General features: G+C 45.8%; 1 protein-coding gene and 1 long non-coding RNA gene across 2 annotated transcripts in view; one reads left to right on the forward strand and one right to left on the reverse strand.

Annotated features, from left to right (window-relative positions):
- Mecr (mitochondrial trans-2-enoyl-CoA reductase) lies at window positions 1–27335 on the forward strand. The gene is made up of 10 exons (XM_070037446.1): window positions 1–214; window positions 12623–12720; window positions 13095–13226; window positions 18190–18333; window positions 19222–19324; window positions 20942–21044; window positions 22229–22302; window positions 24948–25008; window positions 25185–25257; window positions 27029–27335. The coding sequence occupies exons 1-10, from the start codon at window positions 39–41 to the stop codon at window positions 27184–27186; spliced, it is 1122 nt and encodes a 373-aa protein (XP_069893547.1). The 5' UTR covers window positions 1–38; the 3' UTR covers window positions 27187–27335.
- The window catches only part of LOC138838206 (uncharacterized), a 29083-nt gene continuing 4526 nt past the window's right edge, over window positions 3035–27591 (reverse strand). Inside the window, exons 2-5 of the long non-coding RNA XR_011375572.1 lie at window positions 18090–18193; window positions 10359–10547; window positions 5480–5636; window positions 3035–3260 (exon numbers count right to left, since the gene is read on the reverse strand). This is a non-coding gene — a long non-coding RNA (uncharacterized lncRNA). The remainder of the gene's footprint in view (window positions 3261–5479; window positions 5637–10358; window positions 10548–18089; window positions 18194–27591) is intronic.

Consider the following 27591-nt stretch of genomic DNA (forward strand, 5'->3'; position numbering starts at 1 on the left):
CCGAGAGCGCCCGGTTCTGTGTGTGTGCAGCCGGCAACATGTGGGTTTACTGCCCCTGGCGGGGGTCGCGAGCCCGAGCGCGGCTGCCCCGGGGGCTGCTCACAGCTTGGCTCCGCCACGGTCGTGCGGCCTCCTCCTACTCCGCTTCCGCCGAGCCTTCCCAGGTCCGGGCGCTTGTCTATGGGAAGCACGGGGATCCAGCCAAGGTCGTCGAGTAAGAGCCCGAAACCGGGAGGGGGCTGGGTGTCTGGAGAGGTGCAGGACGGGCTGGGGAGCGGGAAGAGAGGGGCTGGGGCCCGGGAAGACACGGGGAGCCCGGCACCTTTGTGAGGTAGACCTGAGAAGCAGTCTGGTACTCAGTGAGCTAACTGTTGTGTAAATATACCACCGTCTGAATGGTTGCGCCGGTGTCATTGACACAACCACGTTTTTGAGATTTATAAACATCCTGTCAATAAGAAAACCGAGGCCCAGGGTAAAGTCATTTGCTCAGATTCGCACACAGCCAGAAAATGGTGGAGTCAGAATCTGAACATACGTCTAGCAGACTGACCTAACATTTTATCCTCGTTTTTGGTTTTTTTTTTTTTTTCTAACACGGATCTTTCAGAATACATCCACTTTGGACTGATGTTAAATAAGTACTAGATTGTTCCCTTTCTACACAGGGCGAGTGACTTCTTCAAAGTGATGCAGCTAAATAAGTGATCAGACATGAGGCTGAAATCCTGTGATTGAGTGTGTGAGTTCCAATCCATGACATCGTGTATGCGCCTTGGCCTAATTTAAAGAACTACTTTATATTCACAGCCCTCTAAAGGCTGAGGCAGGATTGGGAAATAACCTCAACCTGTATTCAAAAAAAAAAAAAGTGCGTCTTTTATAGAGTTACAGCTGAGTGCAGCTGGCCTCTCAACTGGTTTCTTCCTCACAAAGAATCAAGGAAGCTGGAACAGACTGGTAGTTCTGCAGATACCACTTGGGAGGAATGAGGAAAGTAGTTTTCTCTTATCTCCTGTGTGCAACCCTATGTTTTTCATGCCTGACACTTCCACAAAACATAATGATCAACCTTAGTTTTCCAAGTCAGCTTTAGTATTTTTAAAAACAATTTCCAGTTTGGTACTTTTAAAAGCAATTTCCAGGCTCCGTTCTTTGTGTGTGTGTCTGTGTGTTGTGCATGTGTGTCGGCTTGAACTCAGGACCTTAAACTTTTTTCTTCAAAGCTAGCACTCCACCACTTGAGCCACAGTTCCACTTCCTGTTTTTGGTAGTTAACTGCACATAAGTGTCTCTCAAATTTTCCTGGACTAGCTTCAGACCATAGTCCTCCGATCTCAGCCTCCTTGAATAGGTAAGATTATAGACAGGAGCTATGAGCTCCTGGCTCAGACTCCACTCTTGGAGCAGTTAGTGGATCTAGGAAAGCTTGGAGCCATCTGTGGTTTTCAAGCTGTCTCTATGTGTCTGCTGCCCAGCCACAGTATAGAACCCCTGTGGATAGATGCTCAGCAAACTAATTCTTCCTGTGTCCCATATGGACACCCTTCCCTTCTAACCCAGATTCAGGCAACTTTGTTGGATTCTCATTGTGGTTATGTACTATGAGGTTTAGAGTAACCACGATGTCACAGAAAGAATCAGTTGTCCTTTATACATCCCAGTGACTGGATATCCAGATCAGGTTACATCAGGAGGGCTGTAGAACTACCCAGAGTCCAACAGAAAATGATGCTTGCATTCTGGTGGTAGGAGGAAAAGTAAAGATTGAACTGCTAGTCTGCAGGAAATCAGACTGCACACAGAAATTACAAACATTCTAGAAGTTTCAGAGGTTCCCATAACCATGGTCCTTTGTGCAGAGTTCTTGTTTCTCTGAGAGTTCTCACCCCTTTTCTTATTATTTTTCTGACAATCCCTTCAGAATTTGGCTCTTCTCTGAGTGTTACCGTGGGCAGTCTACCCACTATATACTAAGCATAACCCCCACTCTAATGAGGGTTATAGCACCGTGGTAGAATCCTTGCCTGTATGTACAAGGTCCTTAATTGTCCTTGGAAACCCCCTCCCAAAAAATAACAATCTAGCCAGGCACTAGTGGCTTCCACCTATAATCCTGGATATTCAGGAGACTGAGATCTGTGGATCATGATTTGAAGCCAGCCATGGCAGAAAAGTTCACACGAGACTCCTATCTCCAATTAACCACTCAAAAACTGGAAGTGTTGCTGTGGCTCAAGAGGTAGAGAACTAGCCTTGAGCACAAAGAGGCTCAAGGACAGCACCTAGGCCCTAAGTTCAAGCTCCACAACCAACAAAAAAATTAAAATCCAGTATTGACATTTGTATCCCCATTTTACAGATAACAAAGGCTTACAAAGGTTGAAAGGCACTTGCCCAGATCATCCAGCTGAGAAAGCCCCTCTTCATTAAAAATCCTTGGTAATGACCTAGGCCTGAAGAAATAGTCACCCCAATCATAAAGAAGCAAGAGACAATCTTCTCATGATTTTGAGAATGAGATGAAGTGTAAAATGAGGAGTAGAATAAGTGAGAAGAGAAAGTAAAATTACAAGTCATTCAGATGATTGAGTACATATCTGTATAGGAAGGATTGCCCCAGTGTAGGGTGGACAGAAGTACTCCTCTCCCCTTTTCACATCCTGAAGCCATCATAAAGCAGCATCCTGATCATTGTCGCCACTGGTAATACTAAGCTGGAAAACCCTTGGACACATCTACATTCTGCCTTAAGCCAAATAGAATTTGAGGGAAGCAGGTGAGGGGCCCAGGATATATAGACTAAATTCTCACTGTAGGGCATCCCAGTCTTGGGAGTTCTTTGTACATTTGATATATTTAACTTGGTTTGTTTTTTGTTTTTGGTGCCTGGCCTAGGTCTAGTCCTCAGATCTTAACCTCCTGAGAGTCATGAGTCACTGAGCCCAGCATCACTTGGCTTTTAGACCAGAAATTATAGTACATAGAAAAAAATTAGCATTTGGATTCAGTGTTTATTCGTGGTCATAAAGGATCTCTGAGGGCCTACAAAGTGCTGGGCACTGAGAGTACAGAGACATAATTCATGGTCTTTGCACTCAGGAAATTCCAGTCAGATCCAAGAGAAAAGTTATCACAGCCCAGTGGGTTCGGGTACTATGGTAGGATGGGCTGTTCAGTGTTCAGTAGGCACCTGGAAGAGAATGTTTCCGCTGATGATAAAGAGTCTGAATCCCACAGGGGATCTGATGAGCCAGGACCTGAGGAGAGAAAATGTAGAAATGTTCCAAGGAGAAGCTACATGTGCAGAGAGAAGATGAAACATGACATTTCCAATCAACACTATTGAGCACCTACTGGGCACTCAATCCATAGCCCTGTGAGGGATGTACCTGCAGGACTGATGTAGTGGTAACCAGCCAGACCTTTCAGGATTCACACTCCAGCCACTCCATAGTGGCTGGAACACTCCAGTGTTGTCTTCCAATCAGCACTTATGTTTCACCCTAGACAGAGGAGTTGGGGGACATGTCTTCCAATTTCCTCATTTCTGCCTGCATGCCTCCAAGGAAATGCACAATAGGCTGGGATTTTTCCTCTCTGTTCAGAGCCTCTAAAAGGAATGTTGTCACTGTGCAATTCCAAGTCATTATTCCTGTCTGCCCTCTCCTAGCAACTCCTGCACTGTCTGGCATGCTTCCTAGCCCTTCCCTCCCTGGGTGAGGTCAGAGAGACACTCATTTTAGAGGCAGATAAAGAGGACACAAGGTCACACAAGGTGGCTCTGGATATTTCATCCTACCCCTGCCACTAATTATTAGAACAAGGAAATCACTCCAGTCTCCACTCTCTCACTGAAATGGGTTGGCCCCAATCAGCAATGGTAAATGTGGGCATATATGTGGTATCCCCTGCAACTTCTATGCCAATAACAGACCTTCATTGCCCCTTTTCTCTATACTCCAGAAACCTTTTTCCTCCATTCTTTTCCAACGACACTTCCCTACCAAGACAAGATGCCTTCTGTTAATCAGCTTACTGTCACTGTAATTCACGGTTTTGAAGGTTCTAATTCATGACCCAAGTAGCATCACTGACTTTTAGTCTGTAATGATGTACTCACTACATCAAGAGTCTACAAAAGAGAGAGGAGTGGTGAATGGTGGTGGCCTCAAACTGAATTCCCTCACCACCACCCAGTTTTTCCCTGCTTATAATATGTAAAATCTTAGAACAAGGCAGTCAGCACATGGGGCACTTTAGAGTCACAGAGGACAGCTTGGCAACCATGGGGACTTCAGACAGACACAGTAGGGAGAGCCACTTGGGTGTCAGTTACCTTCCTTGGTACCCTATGATGGGACACATTTCTGGCTCTCATTAAGAAGACCTGAGTCTCTGGTCAGTGACACACTCTGCCTGTTCTTGCTCACAGTGATATTGACAGGATATTGGAAGATGATGGATAAGTATAAATGACTGTTAATTAAATGTGGAAGGCCGGAAAGAGAGCACAGCAGAGCTGCCCAGAGTCCACCTTACATGGCAGACAGAAGTGAGCCGGTCCCCAAGGCACTGGCCTCTTTTTCCCCTTCTCAAAAGCCTCTTTCTTCTGCCTGCTTTTGTCTCCCTTGTACTTCATATGGCATCACAGGTGTACAGCCTCGGCCTCAAAGGAGCCATTGTGACCTTATCAGGGCTGGGATCTGTCCATTAAAGACAAAGGCATCCCTCCTGCTAGCATGGCGCCTTACACTCGCTGGGAGTATAATTCCCATACTGGGGAGGTGACTTAGTGAGGCTGTGGCTGTTGCCTTATTTGCGCTCCACAAAACAGTCACTACTTCCTTTGGTAAATTAATTAAAAAAAGAAAAGAAAAGAACAGAAAATAAATTGCTATCACTGCATGAGAGGTCCTGCTCCCAGAATGGAAAACTCTCATACTCCTTCCTGTCCCAGCAGAGTGGTATCCTTGACGACGCTGTAGAACTGTCTGCAGGAACAGCAGTGTCTGGTATTAATGACATTCTGAGGGGCAGGCTGGGGCTGGTCTCCCTGGTGAGATGCAGCTGGACCAACATACCTCGCCCCAGGCATGCAGCGTGTCAGGCCAGCCCCTGCCACTGCTCACAGTGCTGGCAGCTTCTTTTTGCCATTACCATACCCTCTGTTCTGGTTGGCCCTTCCCCACACACCTCCGGCCCACTTCTTGTGAATCTCAGCTGGCAGTGAGAACTGAGTTCCACAGAAGGCAGCCCAGAACCAGGAACAATTTGTAGCTCAGTGCATCGTTTCTCTGCTGTTTGGGGCAAGTTGATCTGTGAAGATTGTGTTCACAGCCTAAGTCTAGGAAGCTCTGGGTTCTGCCAAGTCATGTGGGTTCCTTACTTAACAGCCTTGATGACACTTGTGTGCTATCTGGCACTGAGGTAGGGGTCTTGCAAGGGCACATTTCCCAAACTGGATCCCAGGGAATACCTGATCATGTCTCCCTGAAGAAGCCTCCAAACAGCTTGGTGGATGCTGGCAGTGTTCAGCAATCTGAGCTTCAGAGGGTAGCTTAACAGGAAGACTTGTCACTTTATGTTCCTTTTCCGAGCCTCAGTTTCTTTTTTGAAACTGGTGTGATCATAGCCTATAACACAAGTGTTTAGAGGACTGTGAAACATCTTGTTTGTAAAATGATAAGTAACATACCTAAAACTCAGAACACTGTCAGTATTAGTTATCATTTCATTGTCCAGCCAAATGATCCAGAATTTTTGTTTTACTATTTCTAGCTCTAGACACAGCTAGCCTGCTGCTCTTTATGTCTAGCACAGAACATCACCTGCTATCTATCCATACTTCAGGTTTCCTGCTTTAAACTTCAGATAAAACACCCTCACCAGGTCCCAGTGTCTCACTCCTGTGATCCTGTGATACTCAGAAAGCTGTGATCCAGAGGATAGCAGTTCCAGTTCGGTCCAGGCAGAAAAGTCTATTAGACTCCATCTCTGAAACATCCAGCAAAAGGTAGGGCTAGAGGCATGGCTCACATGGTAGTGTGCCTATCGAGGAAACAAGGCCTTGAGTCCAAACTCCAGGAATTCCCCCACCAGAAATAATAACAATAATAATAATAATGCCCTCTCCAAATTTTCCTTGCACTTGAGAGACTAAAGCAGAAGGATCCCAAGTTTGAGGCCAGCTTCCATGTTATTGAGCCCTTCTCCATCCCCAGTGCATAGGTATTACTGACCTACTGCCTTAAAGTCAGGCTCTTATTCTTTCAGTCTACTGAACAAAAACTCAATAGCTTCAGACCTCAGCTAAGCTATCGCTTCTTACAAAGACCCTTATTAGCCCTCTGTTTCCTCCTCCATTAGCCATTCAGTGAGCACTGCAAGCCAGAGCTTGTCAGAACTCTCCAGCATTTCTGCATGTGGGTCCTCATTCCAACAAGCTCCTGGGCAGATGATTTTTTAAATTTTATTTTATTGTAAAGGTGCTGTACAGAGTGGTTACATTTAATGAGTAAGGTACATTTCTCATTGAACATTATTACCCACTCCATTGCTGCTCTCCCAATATCCCTTCCCCACCCCACGCCCCCACAAAGTGGTAAAGTCCATTTCCAACATAGTGTCCTGTGAGTCATGCAGTGGGTTATCTTTTGTTCTTTTAGCAGTTTGTTATTTCCCTTTCCCCCAATCAGATAAGTGCATATATAAGATGGAAGGTACCAGAATCAGAGACAGAGATTGCCAGGGATAAACCAATAGAAAAATTAAAAAATAAAATAAGAAGAAAGAACTAGATACAGTACATTGGCAACATCAAGGTTGACAATTAAAAAAAAAAAAAAAAGACCTGTTGTTTCCATGTCTTGGAGTTCATTTCACTTAGCATCATTTTGTATGGTCATAAGCTCATAGCTCTTGAGCTATTATGATTCTCTGTCAGGACTAACCTAGGCTTATACTAATTATTAAAAATGAGGGAAACAATAGAGCCTATGTTTCTTTGGATCTGACTTACTTTACTTAATATGATTTTTTTCCAAATCTTTTGATTCCCTTATGAAAGTTGGGATGTTATTCTTTCTTTTTATATATATTTTTATTGTAAAAATACTGTACAGAGGGGTTAGAGTTATATAAGTAAGATGATGAAAACATTTCCTATCAAGCATTGTTACCTACCTCCTTCTTTGTTTTTCCTCTACCATCCCTCCCCTCCCCATTTCCCCAACTCCTCCCCACCCCCAAAGCTGTAAAGTTCATTTTCAACATAGTGTCTTGTACATTTCATTGTTATAATAGGTCAACCTATATCCTTATTTCAGCATTTTATTTCCCTTCTCCTCCCAAAATTAGAAAAATGTATATGCAAGATTCAGGGCACCGGAATCAAATACAGTCATACAGGGGGGAAGAACACACAAAAGAAACAAAAAAAAAATCACAGTACATTATAAGTACATTAAAAACAACAGCAAGAAAGATAAAACCACTTGTCTCTCTGTCTTGGGGTTCATTTTGCTTAGCATCATCTTATATGGTCATATGTACATAGCTTTTGAGCTTTTCTGCTTGTCCTAGACATATACTAGTTGTTTCAAATAAGGGAAACCATGGGACCTATGTTTCTTTGGGCCTGGCTTACTTCACTTTATATAATTTCTTCCAAGTCTTTCCATTTCCTAACAAATGGGGCAGTGTTATTCTTTCTTATAGAATCATAAAATTCCATTGCGTAAAGATAACACATTTTCTTGATCCATTCATCTGTTGAGGGGCATCTGGGTTGGTTCCATACCTTAGCTATGGTAAATAATGCTGCAATGAACATAGTTGTGCTGATAGCTTTAGTGTGGCTTAGTTTGGATAAATGCCCATGAGTGGGATTGTTGGATCATAGGGGAGTTCTATGTTTAGTCTTTTAAGGAACCTCTATACTGCCTTCCAGAGTGGTTGAACCAGCTTACATTCCCACCAACAGTATAGTAGTGTTCTCTTTTGGCCACATCCCCACCAGAATCTGTTATTGTTTTCTTGATAATGGCCATTCTGACTGGGGTGAAGTGGAATCTCAGTGAGGTTTTGATTTGCATTTCTTTTATGGCCAGCAATGCTGAGCATTTCTTTATGTGTCTATTGACCATTCTTATTTCCTCTCCAGAGAAGTCTCTTTTTAATTCTTTAGCCCACTTATTAATGGGTGGTTGTTTCTCTGAGGATTTGTTATTGAGGAGGGTTCTCCCCTCCCCCCGGGTCATGGGGCCTGAACTCTGGGCCTGGGTACTGTCCCTCAACTCTTCAGCTCAGGGCTAGTACCCTACCACTTGAGCCACAATGCCACTTCTGGCTTTTTCCGCTTATGTGGTGCTGAGGAATTGAACCCAGGGCCTCATGCATGCAAGGCAATCACTCTACCACTGAGCCACCTTCCCAGACCAAGGGGGTAGGTAATTTTTTGAGCTCTAGGTATATTTTTGTTAGGAGACCCTTGTCTGGTGTAGATCTAGTGAAGATCTTCTCCCAGTCTGTGGACTTTCTACTTATGTTGCTAGCTACATCCTTTGCCATGCAGAAGCTCTGCAGTTCAGTGCAATCCCATTTATCCAGACCTTCCTTGATTTGTTGTGTTTCTGGATCTTTATTTAGGAAGTTTTGGCCTGTGCTGAGGAACGCTAGCATATCCCCTATCCCTTCCTGTAATAGTTTCGGTGTCTGAGCAGATGATCTTAAACTGTTTATCAACAGACCTCTTGGCCCAGAACTTAGCACTGGGTCTGTCAATAAACATTCATTGAATTCAGTGTTCTTAACCCAAAAAGATGCAGTCTTCATTTCAGTGACTCAGTGGTTCTTTTTGCAGTTGGCTAGCTAATTGTTCCCCCAGTTTCCTTGGACCTTTCTCCCACTGATAAGAGCTGTCATTTCTTCAGCCTCTCCTGTATGTTGGGTGCTGTGGCAAACATTTTATATATATACTGGCTCCTTTAACCCAGTAAGGGTCTGAGGCCTACCTGCTCTGGGACTCAGGTACAGGGCTGGCCACCCATATCCCTTCACATCCATGCTGCACACCTGTTTGCTGAAGTTTTCTGTATTCCCATTGAGATGGTGATAGTCTAGATTTTGAAGAAGTGCAGCCTTACTGCACATTTGATTTGTATGCCCAGACAAAACACTGTTAAAGATAATCTCCATTTTTATTTGAGCCTGCCTTTTGGGGTTGCTTATCTGAGTAGCCTAGAACCAGGAAGAGTAAGGGGAAATACCTGAGGGCCTGTGATTGGAGCTCCCCTCCCCTGACTCCCAAGTGACTGGCACTCTGGTGTCATGTGTTCTCGCTGAAGAGAAAGTTTTGTTACAAACACTTGCTAAACACTAAGATAAAACTAAAAATTCCTTGCCCTCTGTCAGCTCAAAGTCTTAATAAGGAAAGAGTGGGTGCAGATGTTCACATGTGTGCACACACACACACACACTCAGACTGCAAAAAAAGGCAGTCAGTGGAAGAGCACTGGACTTGGATTCTGAAGGACCTGGATCCAACCTCAAATTCTTGTCTGCTGTTATAGAATACAGAAAACTCTGTAAGCTGACAGTCCTTTTTGTATCTCATGGAAGGAAAACCTGGTGTAGAATGAAATTTTTGCATGGTCCTTATTCATCTTGCTTATTATGAGTGTTCATCACTGACTGATCTCAGGGTACTGCCTGGCATCCTAGTGGTGCAGATAATACATGGTTCTGGACTCTTAAGAGTTTAAAGGTGCCTCCCCCCATTTAGAAGAGTGCCCCAAACTAGTACATCTAGCCCCAAAAGCTTTGGCAGAGAGATCATGAACATAAATACCTTCTCATGACTGGTTGAAAAAAAAAAGCTAGAAAGATTTTGTAAACTAAAGAATAATAAAACATGAGGTGACACCCATGCTGTGTAAGGGGGTCACTGAGCTAAGTGCCTATTTTTCAGGGCCAGGAAGAGGGTTAGCGACATCGGGGGAGGTAAAGTCTGAGCCAGCCTTGAAGGTGAATTGAATTTTTCATTTCATGGAGAAGCTGCACAAATGAAAATCTTGGCTGGGGCAGTTGCCTGTAGAAAATGTGCAGAAAAAAAAAATGTCTTTAAGCAGCTTGAGCTCATGGACTTTGTCAGCTTACAGAAAAAGTCTGATTATCTGTCAAAATGCAGGAGAGATGTAGTACAGTTCATTCAAAGAGGCAGCCACTCCAAAATCTATTTGCTCTGGGCAGGATTTTTGTTAGGAATGCAGACTTAATATACGCTTTCCCAGAGGCACCTCACTGAGGGTCTCCTTTCGTACGCTGGGGAGGCCATGGCACCTGCTGATCACCCTTACCTCTGCCACTCAGGGTCAACTCTGTTGCTCCCCATGGGGCTCCTTTCACTGCCTTCTGTTTGGTCTGGGGCTGACCCCTTAGCAGGTGGCTTTCTAACATCAGACTTCCAGCATCACTTCAGATCAGCACCTCCTGCTGTGAGTGTCCATGAGCAAGTTATTTACCTCTTCTGTGTCTTTGTTCCTCCCCTGTAAGAGCAGAACAGAATGAAAACAGTTTTGGTTGGTGTGGAGGCTGGATAGGAAAGCACTTAGCAGGGTGCCTGGCTGAGCGCTCCATAAGCTCCAGTTCTATGTAAGGACTCCCTTCCCTAGTGATGGAAACATGCCTCCAGTCTTCCTTTTTTTTGTTTTTTTTTTTGTTTGTTTGTTTTTTGTTTTGTTTTTGCCAGTGCTAAGGCTTGAACTCAGGACCTGAGCACTGTCTGGGGCTTTTTTTGCTCAAGGCTATCACTCTACCACTTGAGCCACAGTGCCACTTGTGGCTTTTTCTGTGGAATCGAACCCAGGGCTTCATGCATGCAAGGCAAGCACTCTACCACTGAGCCTCTTCCTTTGTTTTAAAAAGCCCTTTATTTCTGCCCCTGGCTATACTCTCCTTCCTAGTAGAGAGTTTTCTGGTTTTGTTTCTTGCTGCTGTTTCTCAGTCCATGGTGAGATAGCCTGTCTTTTTGTGGGATTCCCAAAGTAGACTCCATGTTGGTGATCGCGGTTTCCTAGACTCATTTCAGGATTCTGATGTTGAGCAGCGTCAATCAGAGCACTGGCTTTGTAATTATATAAACCTGCCACTTATGGGTCACCTGAGCAGCCTCGTTCTAACCTCAGGCAAGGAGAGAAGTTACCTCATAAATTACGTCATGGACTTAAAGCCCTTAGCACAGGACCTGGTGTGTAAGAAACACCTAAGTACCTGCCTCCATTATCACTATCCGTACAAAACATTTCTGGAGAATCACACTGTACCCCATGATCAAGCCTTAAGCCTAATTAAGAGGTGGGATCTCTTTCAGGAAGGAAGTGGATTGCCTTAATTTAGTGTGATGATACTGTGATCCCATGCACACAAACTCTTAATTGGGAGTTTTATATGGCTTTGGTAAAAAAAAAATTTTTTTTAAAGATACTACTTACTAAATACATTTGGGCAGAGAAGCATTGCTGACCTAAAGTGTGGAGTATAGAGAAAAAGGAGTCACAGGGCCTGACTGTCTAGTAACTATGCAGTCTGGCTAGCAAATTTCCCTTGGTTTTTTTAGACAAGTCTCACTGTGTAGCCCAGGCTGGCTTCAAATTTTCTATCCTTTTGCCTTAGCCTCCTGAGTACTGGTATTGTAATGTACCATACCTGGCCAGAAAAAGAAAAGGAAGGGAGGGATGGAGGGAGGGAAATAACTTTTTTTAAATAATGAAAGTAGCATGGACCTTGTGACTAGGCCTCCCTCAGAAGCTTTTGCTGGGAATATACATTAAGCAGAGCAAGCAATGCTGGTCCCTTTATGTCCCATCATGAACAAACGACTGAACAAAGACTTGAAGTGAGAGAGGCTGAGGGAAGCCATCAAGTACAAACCCCCATTCCCACCCCATTGTACAATGGGGAGGCAGAGCATAGAAAAGAAACCTGCCCCTGATGCCCCAGCCATCCCATTGTGGAAATTTTCTTCTAAGGTCCCTCACTCTAACTAGCATCCTTTCAAACAGACCAGGATCCCAACCCAGAAGGGACATCATTCTGCAGCATTAATGAAAGTCACCAGGAAGTTCTTCCTAGATGCAGAAACCATTCCCCCTCCTGTCTTCCCTCCACACCTTCTACCACTAAGAGCAATATCCTCTGTCACACATCTGTTAGTCCTGACAAAACAACAAACAAGTGGAAGATTATAGTGCTGGTCCACAGATTCCCTAGTTTGAGTGTTTAGAAGAACTTCTTGCAGCACCCTCAGCTGGAGATGCTGGTTCTATGCATCAGAGATAGGTCCTGAGAATATGTATTGATGGGTTCATTTACATGATTCTTAGAGCCAAGAAAGTTTGGAGAAAGCCAGAGTCAAGCCAGGCTACCAAAGGCTTTTGCCTTTGGTGATCCATTTGCTACACTGTGCTGTTCCTATAGCACAGAATTCTCCCAGAAGAACCGAATTCTGGGCACACATGACATCTCAGACATGTTGACCTACTTTAGGAAATGATTTCAGTGGAAGACACCCAGCCTCGCCTGGCTGACATTAACGTCTGTCTCTCTTTTGCTTTGTGCTTAGACTGAAGAACCTGGAGCTGGCTGCGGTGAAAGGATCAGACGTCCACGTGAGGATGCTGGCAGCCCCTATCAATCCATCTGACATAAATATGATCCAAGGTAACCTTGGTTTCGGGAGCTTATGTTAATTGGCTTTTTCAATCTGCTGCCACCTCATTTCTGTCCCTTCTCAGGTGTGGTGGGTGTGACATCCCTGTGATTAGCTGAAGCTGTTCACCAGAGGAGCCAGCTGCAGTGTTCTCCTTCTGACCTCTCTCCTCAGGACCCCCAGGCTTTGTGAGAGGCACAAAGGGTGCAGTGGAGAGTAAACTGAGCCCCAGGAAACTGCTGGGACATGACTAGGCTCCTAACCAAGCTGGTTAGGTAGACACCCTATTAAAACCCAGGTGGGCTCAGGTCTGACTGACTCCAAAGTCTGTGTCCTCTCACTGCCCAGGCCTGACTAGATGACCATCTGTGCTCTTCTCCCTCAGGGAACTACGGCTTCCTTCCCAAGCTGCCTGCTGTCGGAGGGAACGAAGGCATCGGGAAGGTGGTAGCTGTGGGCAGCAGTGTAACTGGGTTGCACCCAGGAGACTGGGTGATCCCAGCAAATGCTGGTTTGGGTGAGTTTCCCCAGGTGTGAACAGCCTTTTCATTCATTCAGATGCTGTTTTGCTCACTCTAGAGACTCCTACTCATTGGCTTAGTGTAACTAAGCAATGTGGATACATTAGTAAGTTCGTAGAGATGGGAACTGAGTGAGGAGTGCAGAATTCTATTTCTTTTGCTCTGGAAGAATCACTGCTCAGGGGAACTGTGATTCTCTGAATCTCTAAACCCTTGTTCTAAAGTTCATGGAGAATACAAATCATGTAGGCCCTACCCTCCAGAAGCTTCCATTCTAAGTGAAGAAGTCTGTAAACCCATAACCTTAATAAAGGGAATGGTCCAAGTATACAGGAAGTAGAGGTGACTCTATGTGCATGTGTGTATAAGAAAGTACTAGAGAGCTAGCAATGTGGCTTAGTGTAGAGTGCTTGCATAGCATGCATGAAGCCCTGAGTTTGATTCCTCAGTACCACATAAGCAGAAACAACCAGAAGTGGCACTGTGGCTCAAGTGGTAGAGTGCTAGCCTTGAGCAGTAGAAGCTCAGGGACAGGGCCCAGGCCTTGAGTTCAAGCCCCAGGATTGGCAAAAAAAAAAGGAAAAAAAAAGTACTAGAACAAGAGAGAGGCAAAGAGAGACAGTCCTAGAGAGGGGTCAGAAAAAACATTGTGGAGGATGTTTCATTAGAACAGGTCTTTTTTTTTTTTTTTTTTTTGTCGGTCATGGGGCTTGAACTCTGGGCCTGGGCACTGTCCCTCAGCTCTTCAGCTCAAGGCGAGCGCTCTACCACTTGAGCCACAGCGCCACTTCCGGTTTTCTGGTGGTTTATTGGAGATAGGAGTCTCACGGTCTCTCCTGCCCGGGCTGGCTTTGAACCGCGATCCTCAGATCTCAGCCTCCTGAGTAGCTAGGATTACAGGCGTGAGCCACCAGCACCCGGCCTAGAACAGGTCTTTGATGGACTGGTTTTATTAGGTAGAGATGAGCCAAAACTCATCTCATATGCAGAGGATTTAAAATGAGCCCATACAAAGGTGAGTTTGGGAAATGGTGGAAAACCAGTGTGTCTCCAGAAGAGGATTTGTATGTGGAGAGGGTTGCAAGAAAGAGAAGGTTAAAAAGATGAAGAGGGGCTGGGTGTCAGTGGCTCACACCTGTAATCCTAGCTACTCAGGAAGCTAAAGTCCAGAGGATTACAATTCAAAGCTAGTCTATTCGAAGCTAGCTTTTCCAAATGGAAAGTTCCACAAGACTCCATCCCAAAAACCACTATCAAAAAAAAAAAAAAAAAGCAAAAAGTCAGGTTGGAGGTATTGGTAAAGCACTAGCTGAGCAAGCAGATACAAAGCGCTGAGTTCAAACTCCAGTAACACCAAAAAAAAAAAAAAAAAAAGGAAATCAAAAGGTGAAAGCGGCCACAGACAGGGCAAGGCCTTCCTTACAGAGCCACACTAAGGAATATGGCACTGTTCTAAGCACTTCACACATATGAACTCAGTCATTCCCCCAACATGAGGTAAATACTTTATTCTCCACATTTCACAGATGAGATAAATGTCAGGGATTATGTAATGTGCCTGAAGTCACCAGTCATAAAAGAGCAGTGCCAAGATTGAAATCTATCTGATATGTACCATTCATAGATGACCACCTGCAGCTTGAGGTTTGCATCACCCTGAGAACAAACAAATAAGCACACTCCACATGACCATCTGCTGTCTCTCCCCTTGCCCAGCCATGAAGCAGTCACCTGGTACACTGGCTGGACCACTCCAGTTATCCTGGTTGAGTCATTGTTCACTTCTGTGGTACAGAGGGTGGGGCCTTGTGGTAGACAGCTCAGAGGTTAGGAAAGAGCACCTCTAGAGAGAGAAAGGTACTAGACAGGGAAACGGCTGTGACAGATGTTTACAAGCTCTTCTCTGAGTTCAGAGAAGATGCCAAGAATAGCTCCACCCTCTCCCACACCCACCTGGCACTGAGAGAGCCCAGCCATCTGAACACTTAAGAGAGGTATAGGACTTCTGAGATACTGCTAAGCCCTAAAAATCCATGTCAAAGGCCGAATTGCTGTGCCAGAAGGGGACATAGAAAGCACCCTTATTTCATACATGGAAAGTCCTACACTAGGTGTTTGGCACTTAGTACCGTAAGTGTCTCTGAGCTAAAAGGGCATAATGTGTATGAAAATTTGACTACCAGGCTAAATGAAAATGCTTACGTACCTCCTAGATTCCAGAAAATCCTTTACCAACTCTGACTTTCTCAGCTACAGAACTACTCTAGGATTGGCAGGACCTTTGATGAGTGTTCCTGCATCCCTGCCCTACCTTCCCACCTCCACTCCCCTCCCCAGACCCAGAGGCCCACATTGTCTTCCTCCTCATGGAGCACGGTTTTTTTATTGCCTGGGCCACTCTCTGCTTCCCACAGCTGGGCCACATGATTACAGATGCTGTTAGAATCTCAGCAGCTGGCTAGTTCATGGGCAGCCAAGAGCTTTAGAAGCTGGTTCACAAGTCCCTACGATGTCCCAGACACCAAGCACTGGATTAACAAGACTCAGAGCAGTTTCTCCAAGGTGATATAGAGAGAACACAGCGGAGAAAAGGATTGTCTGACTCCGAGGCCCATATTCTCTTTGTCTTCCTCAAGCAGCCTCCTGCCTGTGAGAGGAGCCTCCCCTGTCACCTATCCTCACCAGATCCTGTCGATTCTGCTTCATCCCCACTGCCAGTAGTCAAGTTCCAACCCCTAGAAGGCTATCACCTTAGAACTCATCCCCTGCCCACTATCTCTCCCATACTACCCTCTTTCCTAGTCTTTCCCCCCAGCAACCTAGAGATCTTAAAGATGTCAGAGCCTCAAGGCTTGTCAGAGATTTCCCCTTCTAAATAAATCTACTGTCCACTATGGCCATGAGCTCTGTGTTCTCAGTCAGTAGGCTTTACCCATAAGCAACATCAATCTAAACACTAGAAACTATGTTTTTTTTTTCTTTTTACTAAAATTGAGCAGAATGGAATAAAAAATAGCAGAGTATGGCATATGCAGTACATTAGTCACTTTCTGTGGCTGTGACAGAATCAGCTTTAGAAAGAGGAAATTTGTTGTGGCTCACAGTCTTGGGCCTATGGCAACCCAGGACATCAAAGTAAGAGCACGTGTCAGAGGAGGCCTGCTGGCTTACGGTAGCTGGGAAGCAAAGAGTAAGAAGAGGGCCTGGGTCCCAATTATCACCTTCAGGAAAACCCCTTAATTGGGGGACATTTAAGATCCAAACTTAGCACATAATAAAGATAAATATTGCTCCATAGCACTTAGACTTCTTTTATGTACATCTACTTAAATATGTTTGTAAGACTCATGGTTACCCTGGCTCATGATCAGGAACATCCACCTGACATTTCTCTAGCCTGTGCCCCATCATCAGTCCCATCAGCTCTGTCCCTCCAGTGGCTCTTCCATCTCTCCTCCAGTGTGGGCTTTTCAGTATTATGCTTATACTCGAGTGGTTATAGCATCTCCATCTTGTATCTCTTTACCTGTCATCTCCTCAGAAAAGACATCCTTGATTCCCACCTAAAGTAACGCCACTGCTACTGTCTCTATAATTCTAAGATCTACTTGCTTGTTTCTGGCCTGTTTTACCATACTAGAGTAGCAGTAAGGGATATAACAGCACAGAGCTCGTTACTTGGGACAAGGAGGCAACAGGAGACCATAGCTGGTAAAAAAAAAAAAAAAAAAAAAAGCAATATTGGTATAGCTCAGTGGTAGAGTGCCTGCCTATAATGTACCAGATTCTAGGGTCAAACCCCAGCACCACAAAAATAAAAAGAAACTAGTGGCACTGGTAGCTCATGCCTGTAATCCTTACTACTAAGGAGGCTAAGATCTGAGAACCATACTTCAAAGACAGCTTGGGTAGGAAAGTCTGTATGACTCTTCTTATCTCCAGTTTCCCTCAAAAAATCAAAAGTGGAGCTCTGGTTCAAGTGGTAGAGCGCTAGCACAAAAAAGCTTAGTGATATACCCAAGCTCAGAGTTCAAACCCAGGACCAACAAAAATAAATAAAATGAAATTTAAAAAAGAGGGGCTAGGAAGGTGGCTCAGTGGTATATTGCTTTCCTTGCATGCATGAGGCCCTGAATTAGATTCCTCAGCACCACATAAGCAGAAAAAGCCAGAAGTGGTGCTGTGGCTCAAGTGGTAGAGCACTACCCTTGAGCTAAAGAGCTGAGGGACAGTGCCCAGGCCCAGAGTTCAGGACCCACAAATGGCAAAAAACTTAAAAAATAAAATAAAAGAGAGGAAGGAAAGGAAGCACAAACAAGTGAAGGTCTATGTCCAGAGCCTGGTGCAGGCAGCACATGCTTCAGCTCTGCTCACATGGCCAGGAAGCTGTGGGCAGGTCATTCCATCAATCTCCATGTCACATAAGGGGGTGACAGATGGGGGGTGTTGAAACTCAGGAAGGGTCTTCTTGGTACTGAAATTCTGCATTGCTTTGGTTTGGAACTAGAATGTGGGCTGGAATAACAATTTCTTTCCAGTGGCACAGGATTTGTTCATATCCTCTTATCTCCTTTCATTTGTATACAGCCAGCTACAGGGGAGGTCAGTTTTGAGTGTCAAATCTGTTGGCTTCCACCTTGACATGTTTTCTGTAATCTCCCAAGTCCGCCCTTGAGGAAGCTATGGAGGGTAGAGAAGGGGCTTCTCAGAGACCAGCAGTTAGTGGTCCTCAGCCCCCTGCACTGTGACACACACAGACACAGACACACACAGACACACAGACACAGACACACACACACACCACACACGTGTGCATGCGCGCGCACGCGCCCTGCCCCAGCCCCACCTTGGAACATTACCTGAGTTGGCTGTCCTAGCTGCTCCTGTACCCAGGAAGGACGCCCAGGGTTGGATGTGCAGAAGATGCCTCCTCATTGCTCTGCCTGTCCTCTGACTCAGGAACCTGGAGGACAGAGGCCATCTTCAGTGAGGAAGCGCTGATCCAAGTTCCCAATGACATCTCTCTTCAGAGTGCTGCTACCCTGGGTGTCAACCCTTGCACGGCCTACAGGATGTTGATGGACTTTGAGCAGCTACAGCCAGGTAGGGACTTGGGGGAGTGGGGATGCGGGGAGCTGGCCAAGGACTCCCCAGCAGGTGTGACTCAATTCTGGTTCTGAAATCATGGGAACTTGCTGAGGAAGACTCTAGGAGGATAAGAGCCTTTAACCTAGGTGAGTGTGTTGTTGCTTTTACTGAGAAAAGTGTCTAGGTTCCTAGAAAATGTGCTGAAGTCTCACTAAGAGCAGGCTCTGGGAAACTGCTAAAAGGTCACATTCTCTAGAGCTTGGGATGGAATGCTGTCACCCAGCAAAAATGCATTGAGCTGTGCTAAGCTCTGGGGACACAAAGCCAGACAAGATAGACGCCGTCCCTGTGTTTTCAAAATGCTGAACTTTGTTTTAGGGATTCTGCCCACCATTTATACAGCAATTTCTGTTCACATAGTGCTTTCACACGCATAATCCCCATGGACACACATGGAGTATGTCACGTCTTGCCAGGCAAACTTAAGGCTGGACCCAGTCTTAACTTTCTCTCACCAAGTGAATTCAAGTTCCACTTGGAAGATGGAGAAGAGCTCTGAGGACTGATGGATCATTGCAGCATTACACTTAGTACAGGACCTGGCCTAAAGTGCTGTGGTATAGTGACCATGAGCTGCTTTTAGTAGTCTTTGGAGGGTTTTTTTTGTTTGTTTGTTTTTAATCAATGGGGAAAGAGGCCCAAAAGTTTGGCTGTTTGAATAAAATCATGCAGTAAGTAAACAGCAAAGCTAAGCATTTTCTTGGTGCTCCACTGAAAAGCTCTACTGCCAGGTCCCAGGCTCCTTTTGATCCTGAGGCCTCCATCTCTTACCCTATGCTAGGAATCCTGTCTGGAAGTCAGGTCTACAAGGGGGCTTGACTTTTTCTCTTCGTGGCTCCACAGGGGATTCTGTCATCCAGAATGCATCTAACAGTGGAGTGGGGCAAGCAGTCATCCAGATCGCCGCAGCCCTGGGCCTAAGGACCATCAACGTGGTCCGAGACAGGTGTGTGGGGAGGACTAATTCCAAGGCCAGGACTTGTGCTTTTCCACCTCATGATCCTGTAGGTGCCCACATCTCCACCAGATGGCACTTTTGCACAAACAAACGGCCTACTTTATGGATAGTTAAAGTTGGATGCTAAAGCAGATGAGTCAGCCCCCACAAATGAAGTTAAGGTGACCTTTGACTGTATCTCTAAGATGTATAGACAGCAAGGAGGAGATGGAGACTACTCGTACTAAACAGCCAAGAGTGGTGGAGACTTGACTTAGGATGTATTTGCAAAACCACAGTTCACATTTAGGAAAGATTTGAGTTGCTGTGTACGTGGTTAACGCCTGTAATCTTAGGTACTCAGGAGTTTGAGATCTGACTATCATAGTTCGAAGCCAGCCTGGGCAGGAAAATCCTTAAGACTCCATCTGGAATTAATCACACACACATACATATACATACACATACGCACATGCATGCGCATGCGTGCGCACACGCGCACGCGCGCACACGCACACACACACACAGTTGGAAATGAAGTTGTGGTTCAAGCAATAGAGTGCTAGGTATGAGCAAAAAGCTCAGAGATAGTATCCCGGCCCTGAGTTCAATTCCTAGGATTGGCACTAAAAGATAAAAGAAAAAAGAAAGGCTGTTCCTCCTGTGAACTGTCTAGCCAGAGTTCCCTGTCCCCTTAGGTTTTACACTAAACTCAGCTGTGAAGGAGATGGGGCAGGTTTGTCATCTCTCTTACAGATGAGGAAGCTGAAGTTTCAGAGAGGAAGCAGCATGGTCAGGAAGACACGCAAGTCAGTAACAGATTCTTTCTATTGTTTACCCAGTTCATTTAACCCTCTTCATTCCAACAATATGGCTGTGTCTTATCATGGAAGTCCAGTCTTAGGAGAATTAATACTTACTTCAATTCCTGGCTCCTCAGTGACACTAGCAAAATGATTGTTTGTCTTGGACAGAGAAGCAGGGCACCACCCATTCCTGGGCTAGTTTATGTTTACACAATACTCTGAAGAGCCCCTTGAAAAGAGGAAACTAAGTTTGTTATTTCAGTAGAAAAAACCCAGAAGTGGGTTGGCTTCTCCTGGGTACACATGGTTTCTAGCATCCATGAGCTGGCAGGAGCTACAGAAATCTCCCAACCTGGCTGGGTGCCAGTGACTCATGTCTGTAATCCTAGCTGCTCTTGAGGCTGAAACCTGAGGATTGCTATAATGAAGCCAGCCAGGGAAGGAAAATCTGTAACTCCTCTCTCCAATTAGCCACCAAAAAGCTGGAAATGGAGCTGTGGACCAAGTGGCAGAGTACCAGCCTTGAACAAAAAAAACCTAAGGGACATGGATTCAAGTCCCAGTACATACACAGACACATACACATCTCTCAGTCTGGCTCTGTCTAGTTGGAATGGCCAGTGAGGAAATGAAGCCAAGAGCTGTTGGGACGTGACTAATTTATATGACTGGCCCCTGCTCTAGACCTGGCTAGACCCCAATCCCAGTTTCCCAAAACAAAGTATGGCTTCTTCCAGCTGTGGGAGAAGGGCCCTGAAGCCTTTGTGGCAAGAAAGCCGGCAGGTATGACCAGAGACCTTGGATTGTGTTTGGTTTCTAGACCTGACATCCAGAAGCTGATGGACAGACTAAAAGACCTGGGGGCTGAGCACATCATCACAGAGGAGGAACTAAGGAAGCCTGAAACAAAAAACTTCTTCAAGGTACCAGGAAGAGGGCATTCCTCTAATGGCAGGCCCTTCTCCCCACAGAAAGCTGACTTAGGTAGAAAAGCTGGACACTAGTCCCTTGCTCCTGTGTGAAAACCACCTTTGCCTTTTCTTAGAAGAATAAAGCCCATGCCTCCCAACCAGGGGACAGTGTGTGTGAACTGCCCAGATTCGTGAGGGAGGCAAGAGAAACAAAGCTCAGGAAACACTGTATGACCTGCAGTCTTAACATCACAGTTTCAACCCCTTCAAGGGATATATGTCTTAGAACTGAGAGAGGGCCTGAGGAAACAGGCATAGAGACGGAAGAGAAAGAAACTACATTCCTTCTATCTCTCACTTTTCCTCCCAACCCCAGAAAAGTTCAACAAAGTAGTTGTCAGCAGTTTTGTTTTTGTGCTAGTATCAGAGCTTGATCTTAGGGCTTTGCACTCTTGCTTGACTTTCTTCCTCATAGCTGGTACTCTACCACTTTAGCTACGTCTTCTGCCCACATTTTGCTAGTTAACTGAAAACAGCATCTCAGACTTTTCTTCCCAGGCTAGTTTCAAACCATAATCCTCGTTTCAGCCTCTTGAGTATCTAGGACTGTAGGCTTGAGTCACTGGCGCCCAGTTTTGCCACCAGTTTTATAGATGAAGAAACCCAGACTTAGGACCAAATAGTTACAAATGATATGTTAAGACTGGCCCCAGACAGATATTCCTTCCAGAACATTCACCCACAGCAGGCCCAGGGAGTAAGCAAACCCTGAGTCTCTTTGAATTAGACCATCTGGAAAAACCAAACCCACACTATCAGGAGTGTTTAGAGAACGTTTGTGAAGGTTGAGGTTAGACATTAAACAGAGGAGCATTCAGGAAGCTGAGGTCCCTTGAAATTGAATGTAGATGCTTGTCTTTTCCTTCCCAGAAGAAATGAATTTTGAGCCAATTCCAGAAATGGATGATAGGACAAAATTGTTAGAAGGCCTGAGCAAATTCAAAGGAAATTCAAAGGCATGAACACACTCCACTTCCTTCACTCCTTCCTTCTGACAACCTGTGGGTCAGGGCAATACTGTTTGTAGCAGTCGTCAGGTTCCCCCCCCTCTCCCCCTCCCCCCTTACTCCCCCATCCTGCCCTACCCTCCCCCAGCAGCATGACAACTTCCTCACTGCAGGGTCCTTATTTTCCAGGACATGCCCCCTCCACGGCTTGCTCTCAACTGTGTTGGTGGAAAAAGCTCCACAGAACTGCTGCGCCACCTAGCGTAAGTTCCTCAGGCTGCAAGTCCAATTTTCACCAGATCGCTACCAAGGAAGACTGTCAACTGACCAACAGACCAGGTCCAGTGTCAACATGAGCCAGCATAGAGAAGGAAATTAAGTCTTCTATGGAGACTGAAAAGTCTGACCAGCTTCAGTTTTACCAGGGACCGTAGAATTAGATAGCTGTACTGTCTTCCATAGAGGAATGGCCAAGAACTTATAACCTAGGGCCCTTTTAAAGGTCACTGAGCCGAGCACCAGTGGCTCATGCCTATAATCCTAGCTACTCAGGAGGTTGAGATCTGAGGATTGAGGTTCAAAGCCATCCCAGGCAGGAAAGACTGAGATTTTTATCTCCTATAAACCACTCAGAAACCCTGAAGTGGCACTGTGGCTCAAGTGGTACAGTGCTAGCCTTGAGCTGAAGAGCTGAGGGAGTGCCCAGGCCCACAGTTAAAGCCCCATGACTGACAATAAAAAAAGTCACAGAGCCTGAATTTGGTAGCTTTACCAGTTTTTTTTTTAAGTTGGCTTTTAAAACACACATTATGCCTATTAAAAAAACATTTGGGAGGGGATATATAAATACTAGGGGAAAGGTGAACATATAAATTATTGCCCCTCTCCATAGCCAAGGAGAAGAAACTCTGTTGCTATGGTTAGCTGTGCACATTCTATTCTTCCCACTAATGTAGATTTCTCCAGCTGTAGGGCAAAGTGCCTGAAAAGACTCTGCCCAACTCGTATAGGTCCTCCCAGGTGAATCAGGTAAGGGATACCGAGAGCACTCATTCGCTCTCAAGTGCTGAGATTGCTTCACTGAGGGCAGGAAGAGAAACCACCCAGCCAAAGAACTGCATTGCAGTTGACTCACAGTGCCATACTCTCCCACCACCCCTAGGCCATGGCTGCAAATCCACATTCCTTCTATTTTTTTTTCCCCATTTTGTGTTGAGGGTGTAACCCAGCATGCTAAGCACATATTCTACCACTGTGCTACACCCAACCCCCATCTCCATTTTATACTTAAAGAATAAGCAGCTCGGAGAGGGTAATCATCTTGTGCAAGGCTTAGTAGGCAGGACAGCCAGGCTTGACCCGGAAGGTTTCATCCCAAGCAGCCTCTGAACTATTATGTAGTTTACAGTCTTTCATCTATTGTCCCAAATATGCCTTTGGTCATCTTAAGCAACAAACTCCAGAGAGGGGAACAAAGGTTAAGTCTAGTAACCTGGACTCCTCCCTCATTAGGACTCTGTGTGTGTGTGTGTATGTGTGTGTGTGTGTGTGTGTGTGTGTACACACACATACAGATGCATATACACGTGTACACACTTAATTTTTTTCACTCAAGGCTGGTGTTCTACCATTTGAGCCATACCTCCACTTCTGGCTTTTCAGTAGTTAGTTGGAGATGAGTGTCACAGATGCTGGGCGTCATTGGCTCACACCTGTAATCCTAGCTACCCAGGAGGCTGAGATCTGAGAATTACAGTTCAAAGCTAGCCTGGGCAGGAAACTCATGAGACTCTTATCTCCAATAAACCACTCTGAAAACCAGAAGTGGCTCTGTGGCTCAAGTGATAGAGCGGCTCGCCTTAAGCTGAAGAGCTGAGGAATAGCGCCCAGGCCCAGGGTTCAAGCCTCACAACCGACCAAAACAAAAAAAAAAAAAAAAAGAGTTTCAGACCTTCCTGCCTGGGCTGCTTTGAACCATGATCATTGGACCTCAATTTCCTGGGTAGCTAGGATTACACACAGGCATGAGCCAACAGTGTCTGGTTTCATTAGCTTTTTATTTTTTTATTTTTGGACAGTTGTGGGGCTTGAACTCAGGGCCTGGGCACTGTTCTACCACTTTGAGCCACAGCGCCACTTCCTTACTTAGCTTTTAAAATTACATTATCCTCACTTCTGCTTGAGACAACAAGTACTAGAGGGAACATATCCTGCAGTGCAAGGACAATCATTGTCCCTACATTGTCCCATCATGACTGTAGAATTATTTCATGGTACTGACAGTTAGGATGAGCATGAGAGGTGAAGAGACAATGTCTGGACCATTTTCATTACGTTGCCCAAAGTCACATTCCTATAAGCAGTGTGGAGCAAGCTGAACCTGGCTTTGGACTCATCTCCAGCACTTAGCTTCCTGGTCTTCTGGGGAGTATGGCAGTTTTTAGTTGTTTTGTTTTGCTTTGCTGTATTGAAACAGGGTCTCACAATATATCTAAGCTAGCCTGAAACTCCATAGGTATCCCAGACTAGCTTCAAACTCATGATTCTCCAACCTCAGCCTCCTGAATGCTGGGATTACAAGTGTATACCACTATAACTGTGTGTATGTATGTGGTTTTTATGTTGCTAGAGATCAAATCCAGGACCTTACACATGCTAGGCAAGCATTCTACTCAGTTACATTCCCATTCCTGTGTATTGTTTTCTTTAACTTCTTGCCTCCTAATTGTGTAGGTCAAAGGTCAGGCCTAGAAATCTGCATTTTAATCCTTCCTGGGGATTCTGGGAAAGAGCTTTAGGAATCAGGGTTGAAAAAAAAATCAGTGTTGTGGTGGCTTTCCCCAGGGGTACTACTGATCATGTCAGTTTCTTTCTGCCTGACGTACTTAGTTCCCTTTGGACTCTGCAGGCCCGGAGGAACCATGGTGACCTATGGAGGGATGGCCAAACAGCCTGTCACAGCCTCTGTGGTAAGCTAGGGGGAAACATGCCTGCAGTCCAGGGTCTAGAGGCCTCCACAGCCTCTTCCCTGCCTCTGCAGGTATCTACACTCAAGCTTAACCCCCAAGTTTGGAGGGATTCTGTGCCCTTAAGTAGTACCTGAAGTTCTCACCCTCATCCCAGCATGTCCCCCCTGTGTCCACAGAGCATGCTCATTTTTAAGGATCTCAAACTTCGAGGCTTCTGGTTGTCCCAGTGGAAGAAGAACCATGGTCCAGGTAAGTAGATGATGATCTGATGCCTAAAGTCATAGGAGAGAGCAGTGTCTACCATGACTTCAGAAGCCACCAGCTTCTCTGAGCCCCACAGCGTTGAATGGATGTCAGCCCCAAAACAGGATAAAGGAAAACAGCCTCCAGCCACAGCTGTAGTCAGCAGCTAGAGTAACTCGAAGTATCAAATAAGTAGCAGGGCATGGGTGGCTCACACTTGTAAGCCTAACTGCTCAGGAGACTGAGATCTGAGGATCATGGTTCATAGGCACCATAGGCAGACAAATCCACAAGACTCTTATCTCTCTCTAGGTGATCAGCAAAAAAGCCAGAAATAGCCTCACTGGTGGCTCACACATGTAATCCTAGCTACTCAGGAGGCTAAGATCTGAGGATTGTGGTTCAAAGCCAGCCCAAGCAGGAACCTCCGAGAGATTCTTTGTTTTGTTGTCGTTCCCCCCACCCCCCCCCCCCCCGTCATGGGGCCTGAATTCTGTACCTAAGCACTGTCCCTCAGCTATTCAGCTCAAGGTTAGCACTCTACCACTTGAGCCACAGCACCACTTCCCACTTTCTCTGCTTATGTGGTGCTGAGGAATCGACCCCAGGGCCTCATGCATGCAAGGCAAGCACTCTACCACTCTGAGCCACCTTCCCAGCCCCTCCGTGAGATTATTATCAGAAAACCACTCAGAAAACTGTAAGTGGCTTTGTGGCTCAAGTGGTAGAGTGCTAGCCTTGGGCTGAAAAGCTGAGGGACAGCACCCAAGCCCAGAGTTCAAGCCCCACGAGCAACAAAAAAGCCAGAAGTGGAGGTATGGCTCAAGTGGTAGAACACCAATCAGTAGCAAAAAAAGGCAATCGAGAGCCCAAGATCTTGAATTCAGGCCCCAGTACCAGCATGCATGAACGCCTGTGTGCACGCACACGCACACACACACACACACACACCACTGCCCTTATCCTAAAGACCCCAGTACTAGCATGCATGAATGCCCATGTGTGCACACACACACAACACACACACACCCTGCCCTTATCCTAAAGGGCTGACAGTAGGAAAGACTACCAAGTAAAGAAAGCAGGCTGGGCATGGTGACACACACCTGGAATCCCAACATTCAAACAGCTGAGGCAGGAGAATTACAAGTTCCAGACCAACTTTCAGCTACAGGCCTACACAAGGAAATACCATTCCCAAAAAAGGGCTAGGCACAGTGGTTAACACCTTTAATCCCAGCTATTTGGGAGGCAAAATTTTGGAAAATTGGGGTTCGAGGCCAGCCCAGACAAAAAGCAAGACCCTCATTTTTGCCAGCAAGCTATTTTTATTACTTTTGTTTTGTTTTGTTTTTTGGTCGGTCATGGGGCTTGAACTCTGGGCCTGGGCGCTGTCCCCAAGCTCTTCAGCTCAAGGCTATCACTCTACCTCTTGAACCACAGCATCACTTCCGATTTTCTGGTGGTTTATTGGAGATAAGAATCTCATGGAGTTTCCTGCCCAGCTGGCTTTGAACCTCAATCCTCAGATCTCAGCCTCCTGAGTAGCTAGGATTACAGGCGTGAGCCACTGGCACTCAGCCCTATTACTTATTTTTGAGCTAGCTTCTCTTTAGTTTTTCCCAGGCTGGCCTTGAACTTGAGATCTTCTTGCCTTTGCCTCTTTAAGTAGCTGAGCTGTGCCACCATGCCCAGCTCTTGAGGCTTTATTGGCATTCAGCACCAGCTCCTGCCCACAGCCCTATCGTCCTGTCTGACGTCCTCCCATCTCCCACAGATGAATTCAAGAAGTTGATCCTCACTCTATGCAACCTCATCCACAAAGGTCAGCTCACAGCTCCAGCCTGCTCTGAAGTCCCTCTGCAGGACTACCAGCGGGCTCTGGGAGCCTCAATGGAGCCTTTCGTGTCTTCAAAGCAGATTCTCATCATGTGATCATCCTAGAGGACTTGGAGGGAGGTGGGAGTGGAAGCAGACCAGTGGGGCTAGCTTTGGGTCTCTCCTTCAGGGCCCAGCCTTCTCAGCCAGGAGGATGGGGTGACCAGCCTCACTGTTGTTAATAAAGTCTGGACTTTAAGAACAAAGACTGTAAATCATCTCTGCAAACATGGTCCTGTGCAGCGGCCACCTCACAGCACTAAGAAGCCCCTGCACTGCTCTTCCCTCACCTGCTCCCCAGTGGGCATCTCCTCACTCCCTGAAAGCAGTCTGGGTGGATGCTGGCAAGTGCAAAAGCCAGTGAGCTGCAATGTCTGCTCCTAGGCTGTATAAGCCTGCAGAGAAGAGTTTCATAGAAAGGTTAGACTTGTTTCTTGGTAGCCTGTGGCTCTGCTCAAGCCT

This window comes from Dipodomys merriami, unplaced genomic scaffold (assembly GCF_024711535.1).
Source record: "Dipodomys merriami isolate MVZ:Mamm:240054 unplaced genomic scaffold, mDipMer1.0.p SCAF_28, whole genome shotgun sequence".
Taxonomy (NCBI): Eukaryota; Metazoa; Chordata; class Mammalia; order Rodentia; family Heteromyidae; genus Dipodomys; species Dipodomys merriami.